This window comes from Aquarana catesbeiana, linkage group LG03 (genome assembly GCF_042186555.1).
Source record: "Aquarana catesbeiana isolate 2022-GZ linkage group LG03, ASM4218655v1, whole genome shotgun sequence".
Classification (NCBI taxonomy): Eukaryota; Metazoa; Chordata; class Amphibia; order Anura; family Ranidae; genus Aquarana; species Aquarana catesbeiana.
The window spans coordinates 622,929,396-622,945,119 of NC_133326.1; the positions used below are offsets into that span (position 1 = coordinate 622,929,396).

Consider the following 15,724-nt stretch of genomic DNA (forward strand, 5'->3'; position numbering starts at 1 on the left):
GGGAAGGGGGGGGGGAGAACAAGGGAAAACCAAAATTAAGAGTCAGGAAAACCAACTGGTGCTATCAAGTGGGCAAGATAGTACCACCCAGTACAGGAAAATATAAAAGACCATTAAAAGGACCTTCCTCCCCAAGGAGGGCATCGAAAACTCAGTGGAACCATATATGAGAAGTATAGGCTCAATTCTTGTCATAATGGCCAGCATGCCCATAAAGATGTACATATTTAAGATTCAAATAACCATCTGAACTAGTATCATGTAGAAAAAAAAATGGAAATAAATATTGGGGAGAAAAGAAACAACAAGGAAAAAGAAAGAGGAAAAAGGAAAAGATGAAAATCCCAAGGAAGAAGAGAAAAGAAGAATGAAAGAAAAGTGAAGAAAAGAGAAACGTGTCCAGCAATAATTCCCTTGACCGTTAGGGCCTTTTCACACAGGCAGACTGATTCACCTGTCAGTTTTTCAGGTGGACCCGATCAGACCCTCTAGTCCTCTCTACGGGTGTCAAAAGACGTGCCAACAGTCCGTTGACACCCGCCAACATCCGATAAAAACAGACAGATGGGGATCTGTCCCCAAACCATCTGGTGGATCGGACGGCAGTCGGGTGTAAAACGGACAGATGGTCCATTTACATTCGACCTCCCATAGAGAAGAGTGGGCGGTGTCTGTGTCCGCTCTGCATAAGCAGAGCAGATACGGACCAGCCATCTGCCTGTTCAGCGAGCCCGCCCTGTGTGTAGGGCCCCTTACCCGTCCAGCTCCTCCCAGAGTCCCTTGCTATATAGGCAACAAAGTATTTAAACCAGGGGTCTCAAACTGGCGGCCCTCCAGCTGTTGCAAAACTACAAGTCCCATGAGGCATTGCAAGGCTGACAGTTGCAAGCATGACTCCCACAGGGAGAGGCATGATGGGACTTGTAGTTTCGCAACAGCTGGAGGGCTGCCAGTTTGAGACCCCCTGATTTAAACTAAGGAGACCACACCCTAGCAAATTTGGCTTGTTTGTCCTTCTAGATGCATAATCCATGATATTTTATCTTTAGTGACAACATGGTTTAACATTTGTAATTTCCGCGCCCGGCTCTTGTCATTTCTGCAGCTAAGAGGATATAAAAAACGAGGGTGCGTAAGTATTTGGGTGTCTGATCCGAGAGATTGATTTTTAATTTTTTTTAAAACTTAAAGTTCCCCTTTAACAACTAGAGAAAACCTTAAAAAAGTTAACTGCCAGCCGAGGTGTATTAGCTATCTGGCTCCTGGGACTTTTTTTCTTGCTTGCTTGGATAGAGTAGGGTTGGATTTAAACCCTGTCAGTTTATTTTTTTCTGTCTGTGTCCAGTTAGTTAGATCCCCCACTCACTTTCTGTTCCAGAGACACAACAGGAAGTGAGAGGAAATCTCTACAAAGAGGTGTACCACAGGCACGTTGACCTGTGCTTTTTTCTCAATACTTTATTTTTAAAGAAAACACATGGAAAATGCAGAAACCATATGACTTACATGTCCAGAAATCGAATGTATACAAATAAGACTCAGTACTAGGGAGATAATGGCTGGTCAAGGAGGCAGATACACATGGAAAAAGGTAACCTAGACAACCAAACGGTAAGGAGTCTCTGTGTGGTATTTTATCTGGTAAAAAAACAGAAGTCAAAGAATACCAAAAAAAGGTAGCTAAAACAAAACAAAAAAAAGGGGGGGGGGGATTAAGGAACACATTGAAACCTGATTCTTGGTGCTTGGCACAAATAGTATATTTATAAGAGAACTTCAAAATTCTCTCCACCTGTTAGTCTGAAAAGTTCACTTCTAACTCTTTCTTACATTTGGAGATATATGGGAGTTGAAAGGTCGCGGGTGGGGGACACAAGTAGTTGATAGGTCTGAGACACCGCATGGCGTAGCGGAGACTACTCTATGCATAAAAGCTCGACTGTGATAAGAAGCCATCTAAATGCATCTGGTGAGGGTAAGGAGCCAAGAAAGTGGATCAGCTGTAGTTTTTGCCAGAACAATAATCCCGCAAACGCCGGGATTATTGTTCCAGGCCTGAAAAAAACCCATGGACCTCCAGGCCTGAAAAATAAAGTGCCAGGCCTGCAAAAAACCCATGGACCTCATATCCTGAAAACTAGCCCCCTGTATACCCGGGGAAAAGGTCGGGTTCCCGATTATGGGAGTAAGCAGAGAGGGGTCCGGGGAAACAAAAGTATACCAGAAAATTTTGCAGCACAGGCGCCATGTTTCACCTACCATAGGGTGGGCGAGAACCGAAGTGGGTAGGTTTGTATGGCTCCATAGCACAGAGTCTACCGGAAACATGGAGAGACTCTGTTCCACCTGCACCCATTGTTTAAGAGTGCCATGCCGACACAAATCCAGCACCCTTGTGAGATGGCATGCCACTTGATAAGGGGAAACATCCAGAAACGCCATACCTCCCAATAGTTTTGGCAATCATAGCATCGTTTGGCTAAGATGAGGAGGCTTCTGAGCCCAGAGGAATAAGACAAGTGCTCGACAGACCACTCCAATTAAGGGTCCCGGGATACATATTGGAAGAGCCTCAAGAGGATAAAGCAAACAAGGCATGATATTCATCCTGCCGATACTACATCTTCTAAACCACGAAAACAGACCATGTTGCCACTTCGAAATATCTTTTTTGATGGTTGTCAGAAGAGGTGGAAAGTTTAGGGCAAAGATGTCTTCCACCTTATGAGGAAGAAAAATGCCTAGGTACATTATGTGGGAAATAGCCCATTAGAAGGGGAAGTCAGTCTTAGAAAGAGCAGCCATGAAGTTGAACTGTGCTTAATGCATTTGAACTGATGTGTATTGACCCCCTTATTGTTTTTCCCCACACTGCATTGATGTGCATTTGCAAAAGCCAAAAGAAATCCTTTTTTTACCCAGCGCTAATTTAAAACAATAGATTTTGAACTGTTTTTGTAATGTTTTGGCATTGAGCAACACAGCAGGTGAGGCATTTGTCACCAGAACAGGTATCCCCATTGGAAGATTTATCCACAACTATAGAGATAGGCATTTCCCTTCACTTTTATTTCTTGGTGACCGAGATCACAAGAACGAATAGTGGGTAAACCTCCCCAGCAGGTACACGGACAGCAATAATAACTTGACAAAGGGTCTAGCCCTCATCACTCTATCACAAACTTAAAATGAAAAAGTTTTCCTGTACATGCTCTTTAAACGCAGGGTTCATATATACTTTATAGTACTACTTATTGCTGCCATGTATAGCATGTTAACACACAGCTAAATATTAATGAGAGCAATCTGTAGAGAAAGTATGTGACCCAATCACTAAAATCTTGAACACCTTAATGTCATTTTCTGCTTTCATTAAAATATCTCAGGTGATCAGTTCATAAAGGTCCATGTTCAGGCATTTCCTGTTATAGGGTGACAACACTATCTCCATCTCGTGCTACTGTATTGTCACCCTGCCAGTAGACATGAGGAAGTTAAAGTGGTTGTAAATGCATGAAGGTAAAAAACATTCTGTGTGCTGCTCCCCCTAATACTAATCTGAGCCCCCTCTTGATCCAGCAATGTGCACAGGAGTCTCGGCTGTCCTGGGTCTCTCTCTCCTCATTGGCTGAGACTGCTGTCAATTACAGCCAGTAAACCAATGAGGAGAGAGCAGGGGCTGGCCAAGTTGCGGCTGTATGTGTCCTAAGGATGCAAATAGTTGGGCTCGGGATGAGGCATTCACCAATGAATTGCTTTTGGGGGCACTGGTCAAGGGGGAGGAGCCAGAAGCGCTAGAAGAGGACCCGAGAAGGAAAGGATCGGGGCTGTTCTGTGCAAAACCATGACATGATTGTTATTTAGAAAAAAAAAAATACATTTTTTTAATGTCACTTTAAGAGTATCCATTTCTCTTGAAATCTCAGTAAAAATTTTCAAGATTTTAGTGAAATGGGGTAGGTGAAATTAGGGTGTTTTTTTAAAGTTGCACTAGGCTATGAATTGCTCCAGAGGGTTACAGAAGCTACTTTAAAATATACGGGGCCTGTTCTTGTACCAAAAAATTACCCCTCTTTAGTTTGATTTTTTTTACAAAAATAAATGGAAAGTGGGGAAAAAAGTTAAATAAAAAATGTAAAGCAACAGTGCACACAAAAGAAGTGAAAAAAAAAACACCAAATTAAATAAATAAAGCCACCCTAAATACACCTCCCAAACATACCCTCTAAATAAAAAATTTAAAAATAATTTTTTCAGATAAATTTTGCTGGCTAAATGAAGAAAATGTAATAACTCGGCTAATCGCTATCTGTCACATATTCTCCGAACTAGATCCTAGGTTGCGATGGCTCACATTAGGCAGGCATGGGCCACTATTGTCACTATCTGGAAACTTGCCCTAAAAAATGTCACACAGCCCTCAGTGCATATAGACAAGAACTGGCTGAAGGAGATCAGCAGAAATAAAAAAAAAAAGCCAATTATTTCAGATACTCAGTGACTTAGTAGTCTAAACTTCATTCAAGATTTACATCTACTTTAAAGACGTATAGAAAAATAATGCTTGTCCTGACATCTTGATGAAGCTGAGAACTGAAGTTGCAGGAAAGTGAAAATGCGGGTGATTTCTCTAATGGGGGACTGAATACATTCTAGTGGACTCTTTAGAGAATATCCAGTTCGTACTATTACATAAGAGCGCCCCATAGTGGACATTGAGCATAATTCCGCCAACCCTATTGGAATGTCATATAGGTTAAAAAAAAAAAACAGGTATAAACTCAATAACATTTTAAAAAGAAAATATTTTTTCTAAACATTTTGCTGTTTTAATTCTAAAATAAGATAATTGCTTAATTATCAACTCCAGAAGTTACACTTTCAACCCACAAAAAAATCATAGTGAAACTGTAGAGCCAATGCCCTTTTTTTTCCGGATGGTGGTCATTAATCACAGTCACTTTGAAGTGATCACCTGATAAAAAGGAGCTGCCTAGAAACTGTCTTTTAATAATAATCTGCTTCCTTCTGTTTCTTACTGCGAGATAACTTTTAAGCGTATTTCCACCTTTGCAGCCAAATTTGAGAAAACCTACACTGTATGTTGGTTATGTACTCCCAATCACATGGCAGGACTAAAAATATATTTCTTAGCTTTCTATGTATTTCTTTGGAGCAGGATTTTACACAGAACTATATAGGCTTCTTGCATTGTTCAGAATAACCTGCTGATCGGTATACTATAGGGCAGCTTTTCTCAACCAGGGTTCCTGCAGAGGTTGTCGGGGGATCCTCCAGAGGTTGTCGGGGGTTCCTCCAGAGGTTGTCGGGGGTTCCTCCAGAGGTTGTCGGGGGATCTTCCAGAGGTTGTCGGGGGTTCCTCCAGAGGTTGTCGGGGGTTCCTTGAGCAAGGAGCAGTTTTTGAGTCTCAGATGAGTAACCACTAACACCATTGATCATCTTCACTATATCTGTAGGATGGGGGATTTTTCCACAAATAGAAGGAGCATTCTTTGCACTGACCACCACACTAATGTACAGTGAGCTGTATATATAATAAATTATTAGCAGGGGTTCCCTTGGACCAGAAAGGTATTTCAAGATTTCCTCCATGGTAAAAAGTTTGAGTAAAGCCGGCCATAGACTGATCGAAATTCAGCTGGTTTAGCAGGGACTGGTTGAATTTCGATAGGCAGGCTGGATGTACTGAAGTTATTCTATTGATTGACTTCAGTACAACCAGCCTGTCAGGGTTTTTTCATGTGACGACTGCTGCAGGCTATAGCCAGCAACAGTGATCATTGTATTCTGATGGGGGGGGACGACGACGACCTTCAGCTGTCAAAAAACTATATCGCAGCGGGAAGGATACCTCCATCAACACCCAGCCTCCGTTCACACTTAATACGACTTTGAAATCGTGCGACTTCACTTGAAATCGCAGAATTTCAAAGCTGCAGGTCAGTGCTACTTCAGGTGTGACTTAGCTGACATCTGTGAGGTTTCATGCACAGATGTCTACACAAGTCACACCTAAAATTACAAAAACAAAGAGCAGGAACTTTTTGTCAAATTGGTTCGGCACCACCACGATTTAAACAGTTCCATTGCTGACAATAGGGTGCGACTAGGGTGCGACTATCGTGCAATTTGGACCTGACAAATTGCATGACAAGTCGCACTGGTGTGAACAGGGTCTTAATATGTTGATGGGGGGAGTTAAGCGATTGTCTTTACCTCAAACCATGGTTAAAGTAAAGAAAATTGTTTAATGTATGGCCAGCTTAAAGCTGGTCATGCGTTATACAATTTCCTTTAGATTTACCTTCAACTATGTAGGGCCTGATTGCATACAAATTGAAAGTGTTTAGGTCTGACCTCATATTATATGGTTTTGGTAAACCTAAAGGAAAATTGTATAATGTATGGCCAGCCTAAAGCCTCGTACACATGGTATGATTGTTGGCCAATAGAGCGTCTGATTCTTGTCAAAAGGGCGTGTGCCAGGATCTTGTCTTGCATACTAACGGTACACAAATTGTCGGTCGACAACACGAACGTAGTGATGTACTACTAGGAATTTCAGCTCTTGAGCGCCACCCTTTGGGCCCCTTCTGTTAATTTCGTGTTTGGTGAGCATTGATTCAGAGCATGCGTGTTTGTACTTTCGCCCATACGAAAATTTGACGTTAAACTGTTGTCCGCAGAAAATTTACTAGCCTGTCATCCAACATTTGTTGGCCGAAAGTTGGACAACAATTGTCAAAAGGAGCGTATGAACAATAAGATTTTATGACAACAGTCTGTTAACAGACAAACAATCCCATGCCAACAATCGTACCGTGTGTACGAGGCTTTAGGCTATTATAGGGACACGTTAGAGACAATTTTTTTTAAAGAAACATTAACATAAAATGTACCACTCAACCCATTAACCCTGTTAGTACAGACATGTTAATTATGGTAAACCCCCTCCTTAACATTACATAGAAGGGGAAAGCCAAGTAAGATTTTTGTAGAATTTTTTCAGCAAATAAAAAGGTGAGTAGCAATTTTTAAATAGTTTTCAAAGTTTTGCTATGTGAATGGGAACGTGTAACAAATTTAAAATTAGGTGTAATCCCAATTTGGCTGCAAAAGTGGAAATAAACTTTAAAAGATACTAGTGATCAGATCACTATATACAGGTCTCTACGTTGCTTGCATATATACTGCTTGAAATCAGACATTTGCAGTTAAGGTCTCCTGTGGAAGTAGCAATGAAACAAAACCACGGGGATAACAATTGCTGGACTGGCAAACTGATTACATTGCCAGGTACCCCCAAAAGTCTTTCCTGGCCATCGACACTTACTTCAATTTTAGTTTTTTTAGTTGTCTTAGATGAACTTCTGCCTGTATATTGTCACCTGTCTCAAATCATCTTCATCTGTGACCATTAGAAACCTAAATTACTCCGGTATTATGAAGGTTGGTCGTTTTGTAATACACCACTGACAGCTTCTTACTACTCCGCTTGATGGTGGTACTTTAAGAAATTGGGCATCATGTACATTTGCATAGACAACCATGCGTAGTTAAAAGGAGAATTTTACTTTCAACAACAGTATAGAAAAAGAAAAAAACCTTTCCAAATTACCCCAATGAGTTTCCTCATCCCTTTATTTTTTTAAAAGAAGCCTTTTTTATTGCTGAACAACTGCTGAAGATCCAGATAGTCTCCAGCATGTTGTAAGACTTTATCTTCCAATTGAGGTCTGAAACGGTTCCATTACTTGAGAAATCCGCATAGTGTGCAGTCATAATTTATCCAGCCGAATAGTGTTAATGTCTACAAGAATTAAATAATTTATCCACCCAAATCTGACATTTTTAGTTTGAGTAAATCCTGGTGGGATGGGTAAGCCAAAGTCGCTGTATATCTCTTAGTAACACCAGCTAGAAGATCTTTTGTGGAGGGCTTCCAAAGCCCTTAAAAGTCATTATAGATGCAGGAAAATTAAGACCTCATGGCCTGAAAAAAAAAGGAGGACAGAGCAGAGATGTCAAAGTCCCCCTTGAGCTCTAAGGACTCATCAGACTCTTCATCCCACCACTGCTCAATCACAAGTGAACAATTCATTTTGTTGAGCTTATCCCTTAAACATGCATGGTACAACAAAACTGCCATGAGATTACACTTACTGCCCAGAGGTAGAGCGAGGACCAGGCTGAGGAGGAATAGGGCCTTCATGGTAACACCGGTGCCTGCGGCAACCTCTTCTAGGACAGGAGCTGGAAACTAGGCTGCTGGTGTGAGTGACTTGTTATAGGATTAGACATCTGACTGTGACACGATTACAGATGGAGATGAACTTAATACCACCTACAGGTACTAAGAAAAGGGCAGCGCCGCGGCCATCTGCACACTCAGCGAGACAACACATCCAAATAGAAAGTGTCCTTTGATGACAAAGTGTTCCTCTACTGGTGCCAAAGCACAATTCAGCATTTTCTGTGGAATTCTTCACAATGACACAAAAGCTCTCATAGAAATTGGTTAGAAAACACACAAAGAACACAGTGTGGGGCATTGTTCACCTTCTGATTGGTCAGCACACAATCCCAAAAATAAAAGATTTGTCTGCAACAAAAGTAATGCAGTGGCTTGCTAGCAGAGACTAGAACTTGTTACAATCGTTTCGCAATCCTATTTTCTCGATTTTTTTTTATTTTTTTATTTTATTTATTTTTTATAAGGTATTTTTATACAATGTTGCAGCACACAGCATTAAAAAACAAAAGAAAAAAAGAAAACTCTACAATTTGACTGTAATTCTATGTAAGAACTGTCAGATTACACTACACACAGAAATCAGGCCCCATTCACACCTGAGCATTTTGTAGCTTGCAGTTCAAAGCTCAAAAATGCTTAACAAGCCAAAAATAAGTGTATTTAATAACCTTTGTTCACATCCGAGCGTCCTCTTGCTTGTAGCTGAACACCTGTCACGCCAAAAAGTACATGTGCTACTTTTCAGGCAGAATTGAGACTTTTGGGCCCCATTGACTTCAATGAGCTTGATTTTGAGCATTTTTCTAGCCTATGTTAACTGATCTCCTCCACCCAGTGATTTCCATTGGCTAAAACAAAAAGGCTGAATCTTAAGGACACATGAAAAATGCCTGTATACACTTGCAAATACACTCAAAAAAGCTTGTATAAGAACTCTTGAAAATTGTGCTGTTCAGGTTTGAATGCAGCCTCAAATTACATGTCTCCTTGAAAGCCACAGAGAACATGATTTTAAATGTTAAAACCATATCAGGCACTTTACAATCTTCTTGCATTAAAAAAAAAACAAAAAAAAAACAAGCAGGCTATGCATTTTACAATGCGATTGTATAACCTGCTTAGATATAAATGCACAGAAATCTACATGTATGGGCTCACAGAAGATCCAATATGCATAAAATTTAGAGGTGGTTTTATGAAAACAGAAAATTGTACACTCACCTTTCCGTAATTTTCCTTTCCTGGTGCATCTTCATGGCAGCATATAATGGGTTGTGGCTCCACCCCCATCTTATGCTGCCATGAGGCGCCTGGAAATAATGATTGGATAGTTTGGAAAATTGTTTATTAGATGCTAACAAGATTGTAAAGCTGCTTATAGTCTCTTCTGTTATTTTTTTACCCTTTTGATTGTGTCTTCAGGTTGGAACGCTATCAGGGAGAGGAGAAACCATCATCTATGGTAGGATCACAAGCAGTGGCTATTGTGCATCCCAGCCGTAATCACCAAGAGGACAACCATCTGCCCGCCCATACACATACATTGTGGTTCAGTCTGAAATAATGACAGATGGATCCAGACTAAATACCAGTGTGAAAGGGCCCTGAAAGTGAACCAGACTATGAACATTCAGGCATTTAACATGTTCTTAGGCCAGCTATACACAGAGAGAATATCTTTTCTGTACCAACGGGTTGTGAAATATAAGGTACAGGGGTAAAGCTCTGCTTTCAGCTGCACCTTTCTGCCACCGGTCTGTTCAAGTCCTTAGATGTCCACCGGCCATTCACAGGACCATGTTGGCAGTATCCAAGAATTCTTTTGTATGCCATTAAAGATAAGATGCTTTAATTAAAGGGCAGCCAAGTACATCTCAAAATCGACAAGAAATCTCCATTAGAACCCGATTTATATAGAAGTATGAATCTGAATGCAAATAAAGACAAACACACACTTCAGCCAGTTTTGAGACACCATTTATACATATTGAACAAACAAGGAAAATATATATATATATGCTTTCATATATTAGTCAACATCTTGTTTGATCTTGCTTGTGTGAGAATAATCAAGTATTTGCTGAAACATATAAAAAAAAGTCTGCTGTATAGAAAATATACCGTGGTTAAATACAGTATATATGCTTATGAAGCCAGGTTTTATTATTTTTTTTTCCTAAGAAGCTAGGACTCGGCTCCGCAAAAGGCAAAGGTTATTTGGCTTCCATCTACCTGGAAAAATATATCCTTTATAATAGATTTAATTTTTGCATTCGACAGTAGCAGCAGAAAAATGATGAGCCTAAAAAAAAAGGCCACCGTCACTTTTTCTGAATAAGGCCATTAGAACTCTTCCATTGATAGTAGGTTTGGCTAGGGGGCAAAGAAGCATTAATACAAATTGGTTATCGCAAACTACTACTCGCTAAGCTACAACTAAGCAACTCCATCTTTTTTATTGAATATAGTATTTATTACCTATTAAAATTTGCAAGAATTCACTGCACTCAGTGGTGAAATGCAGATATATAAGTAGTAAATACTAAGCCGGACACATCCATTAGTGCTATAATATGGGGCAATTTAAATCTGATATACTGAGAGATTTAAAGCTGAACTCAGGCATCATCTAATAGATTGAAATGTACCCTTTCCCAAACTGATAAAGGTTTTAATGTCCATTTTTCTCAGGGGATGGATATTACCTTAATCCAAGGATCCTCATCTTCTCTCCAGAGCCTACTACATCACCACATACAATGGAGGTACAATGGTGGCTCACAACCGGAACTGACGAGGAGTAGAAGTGGGCTCGGGCATGTTTAGATCCTAATCTGAACCCAGGTGAGGGAGCCTGTCAGGAAGTTGTCACTGTACTGGTCCAATCATAAGTAGCTGAGGCATGCCCATGCCCCTTGTATACAAGCAGCTGTGGGGTGTGGATGATTGGGCCAGTAGAGCTTCCTGGTGGGCTCACTCATCTGGCTTTGGACTAGGATCTGAACATGCCCAAGCTTATCCCTAGCAAGGAGGAAGAGCACTGGCCCTTGGTTACGGTAATACTCCATTTTAAATCACCCACTAGATTTAAAAAAAAAAAAAAAAAAAACGCAAAACGCATTAGATCCTCCATGAGCTGGGGTGTGAGTAAAATTATAATATATTTCAGGTAATGCTCTGAGTTAGGCTTCAACCACTTGCTGGTAGTCACCTCATTATGCTTGAGATATACAGGAGATTTTTTTTAGTAGCTCAACAGGGCTAGTAAAATCCTGGGCAAATGCAATTACTTGCTAGTAGCAGCAACTAATCACTAAACAGATGGAACAAATAGCTCACTATGGAGTAAGCCACACACAAGTAGAACGTATTAAGCAGTTAATCTTGCATGATTGCACAATGCTCCCAGTCATTTGCAATTGATGGCTACAAGATGCCACTAAATGCACCATGCTATCTTTATACGGAGCCAGTTGTTTAGTGAGCAATCACTACTTCTAGAGATTAGTTGCTAGAGATTTTTTATTAGCAAGATGGAGCCATTTAAACTCTCCACTGTAGCTCTAGCCTAAAGCCTAGTACACACTACTAGTTTTCTTTTTTTTTTTCAGTCAACCCACAGAAGCTGCTGTAACAACTATCAGACGGTAGTACAGCGATCTCCCTTGCTGTGCTCTGACAGCGGGACTCTCCCCCTCCCTCATGGGTGGAAGGAAAGAAAATTGCTTGATTCCCCCATAAACAAAGTCAGTGTTGATGGTGGAATCCTCCCTGCAGTGCTATTTTTTTCTGCCAGTTGGAGCCTTTTCTACCAGCAGAACACAATCATTAGATAGCCGGAAGCCGTTTGGGGAAAAAACAGACAGGCTGGTTGTACACAAGTCAGTCTAATACATAATTCGAAATTCAAAAGGTCCCTGCTGAACCACATGAATTTTTGATTCATGTATTGCCAGATTAATGAAGTGAATGGCAGCAAGTGATTAAATCTTTCAATAGCAACAGATTAAAAATTACCCAAGAAGCGCCAGTCTTAGATGGTTTTCCCAATGGAACAATGAAAAGGTTAGTTTATCACACTGAACGCAGTGTAAACTAAGGTAATGAACACCATCTGCAGAGTTTATTCTATAACTTTGCCTAGATTATGCAAAAAAAACAAAAAAAAAAAAACTTTCAAATCAGCAGCAGTGGTGCACCCTTGGTTGGCTGTGTAAACCAAGATAAAAGAGCAGCAGGTGAAACAGTCCTTGGGTTGGATGAATTGCCTATCTTGTTAAAGTCATATGACTTTCTTAGAGGTGGCTTAAAGAGCAAATAAAGTGATCCACACCAAAATAGGGATTACATCTCCAGCTTATTTGGTATGCAACTATGCAGTTTTATACTATTCAGAGAATCTTTCCTTGTCAGGGCTGGAGACTGTTGGGACTTCCATGGTGCTGGATCCTGGCTAGTACACAGCTGTACAGACTCCCATACAGTGATTTTGATGCCCCAGAATTAGTGCTCCTCACAGGTGTTAGATGATGGCAGCTTCCAGCACAGCACAAGAGTCTCAGGTGAGCCAGGTAAGGAACACCTAACAGGTTCATTTCATGTCAGGAGAAGAATACAGGAACAGTTGACTTGTCTTGACAGCTACATGATCCAGGAGTTTTCTTCCTTATCACTCTACCGCTCAGTGAGTCTATGACCAGGAAGATGCATGTGCATAACAGGTGCTCCAACGTCTTATCTTCCCATTTTTTTTCTAGGTCAGTAACTCACCAGGTAGTGGGGAAAGGAGAAGGATGACAGTCCCAGGGCATGCACCTACAAAAACAAACCAACTCCTGTATTTGTCACCTAATCGGTTCCTTTTGAAAAGTGTATCTTTGGGCAAAAGAAGAAAAAAAATATCAGTACATCTCTGCAACACATGCATATCTTCCCATGGTTTGTCTCCTTAAAAATATTTCAAGTGCATAAAAATACTTGATCTTGCCAATCCAGCAAGCTCCTACCTTCCTGTAGTGAGCTGTATTGAAATCCTAATCAGTGGTGTCAGCCCTGCCTGTGTTTTCTCTTGCTGGACACCTACCAATTCCCAGAACATAAGGGGAGGCGTTTTGTAGTCTAGCAGGGGAAAATAGCCAGGGCTGACAAAACCAATTGGGGATTCAATACAGCAGAGACAGAGTTGTCAGCTTGCACAGGACGCTGGGCGCTCACTTGATTTATGGCACATCAACAGATATTTTCTGTTCCTGAAGCATTTGTAAAGGGATAAAACATGGGGAAATGTACATTTATTTTAGAGATGTACTGCACTTTTTTTTTTTTTTTTTTTTTATTAGGCATTTGGGCTTAAAGTTATATTGATAAATTTGGCACTGTAATTGGGCACATTGAGAAATGTTTTAGGCAAATTTTTTTTTTCAAATGCAGGTAAGTGTAGATACATGGCTACTAACCCTATCGGGACTTTAGTGAAGTGTACTGTCTGTACCTTAGTGGAGTCTCTGCAACACAATAATATAAAAATAGAATAAATATTATTTACTGCCTTTTTTATCTCATTGCACTTTTGTACAATATCGACATGTTCCGAAGATCTGGAGCTGTACTTAAATATGCCGTTAGTTTATAGCACTGCTATTATGCTCAAGACCCTTCCTAAAACTGGCCACACCAAGGTTGGCTCACATCTTTTTACACCTGCTACTGATCTATTCAGTGATGACGAACCTTGGCACCCAAGATGTTTTGGAACTACATTTGCCATGATGCTCACACTGCAGAGTGCATGAGCATTATGGGAAAGTTCCATGAAGTTCCAACACATCCGGGGTGCCAAGGTTAGCCATCACTTGTCTATATGGTCTTCTTAAGGATAAACAGGGCAGACTAACCCTCTACTGCATCTGACTTAGGCAACCTAAGCTGGTATGCATAGATGACATTCTAGGTGTTGTAATGCCACAGATAGGAAGCCTGCACATCCATTGTAATCATGCTAAGGTTTTGTTTTAAAGGGACTTCCTTTGAAACAGATGACAGCTAGGTTTGCTGAAGAGCAAAATACAGCATTTAGAAACTATTTGGTTTAATAAGGGGCAGTTAAAAAGTTGACCTATGCCAAACTAAAAATGATTTAACTTTACTGTTGCCAGATCAGTGAGAAATTATTTGTAAATTGGTTGCTTGTGTTACTGCACTTTGCCCATCTCAGTTTCAAAGTTTATTACTTTACACGCCTTTAAAAACTGTGCCATCACACTCCAACTGCACTCAGTTGGTCTATTGGACCAGCCAATATTAGATGCTTAGTATTATGACAGGACACATGCAAATCCATCCAAATCCTCTTATAAGATCCTCTGATGAGGCAGGTTGGCATCATATAAAGACAAATGTGTACAACAACGGCTGTGTCTCACAGTTATCCCTCGATAAGCATACTATAGATTGTCAGATATTAGTAATAGGTTCTTCCCTTCAACACAACATATGTAGGCTCTCCTTGAGACCTATGGGAGCTGCTAGAGCCAGCCTTCTAGTTTCCCATCAGCCACGCAAATAGGATTTGTTGCACAGTAAAAGCCATTTCTCATTAACACATTTTGCTTTGGGTAATTCTACTTCTGCTGCTTAGCGGGCTTAATGCCTGTCCATCATCCTCTTAGATTAGGTACTTCTGTAGCACTATAGAAGGTACATCTATAGTAAGGACCGCTAAAGGACTCAGTGGACTGTAAACTGAGCTTGCAGGTTAAATTAACAGGAAGCACAATATGAGCACCAACTACATTTATAAAGAATGTACTATGCAGAAATATCACATGACCAGGCTGGTGTCATATATACAGGGAAGGGAGCTTTCACTGGCCCTGATGCCCATGGGGAATCCACTTATCTGATGTTATAAAAGGGAAGGTCCACCATTAATAGGTCAGAAACCATACACAGTGTGCTCTTAATATCTTGAAATGGAGAAGTACACTTCAAGTTGCTGTGGGGTTTTTTAACTTCCATGAAACATGCTGGATTGGCTGACAGGTAGAAAGGGCGGGGAATGTCATACTGGAGTAGTGAGAAAGACATTGTTCAGTCATTCTTCCCCATCTTGGCAATCAGCTCGTCACAGATCTTAGTCAGTTCTTCTATTTCCTGGTTCTGAAAAACAAACATTAATATGAATAAAATACATTTTAAATCAGCTTCTGACACAGAGGCAGGTTTTAAATAATGGCAGCTATACTATTTGTGTCAAGAAAAATTGAAAATGCAGTAATTTTATAGTAGTTTTCCGTTTATTATCAGATACATATAAGCAATAAAGAGAGAAAATAGCAAGCAGCTCTTCAACTTATAACTAGTATGGGCGATGATAATAAGAAAAAAAACCTCCAATTGGGTAAATAAATATAAACTAAAAAAGGTAGAGAGTACCATTATTCAAACGAC

At 40.4% G+C, this 15,724-nt stretch overlaps 1 protein-coding gene across 5 annotated transcripts in view; it reads right to left on the reverse strand.

Moving 5' to 3' along the window:
* Window positions 1-10,236: 10,236 nt before the first annotated feature.
* TACC1 (transforming acidic coiled-coil containing protein 1) overlaps window positions 10,237-15,724 on the reverse strand; it is a 159,650-nt gene continuing 154,162 nt past the window's right edge. For all 5 annotated transcript variants that reach the window (XM_073622358.1, XM_073622356.1, XM_073622357.1 and 2 more), the window contains one exon: window positions 10,237-15,433. In XM_073622358.1, the coding sequence (XP_073478459.1) occupies window positions 15,365-15,433 (69 nt within the window). In that variant the 3' untranslated portion in view covers window positions 10,237-15,364. The remainder of the gene's footprint in view (window positions 15,434-15,724) is intronic.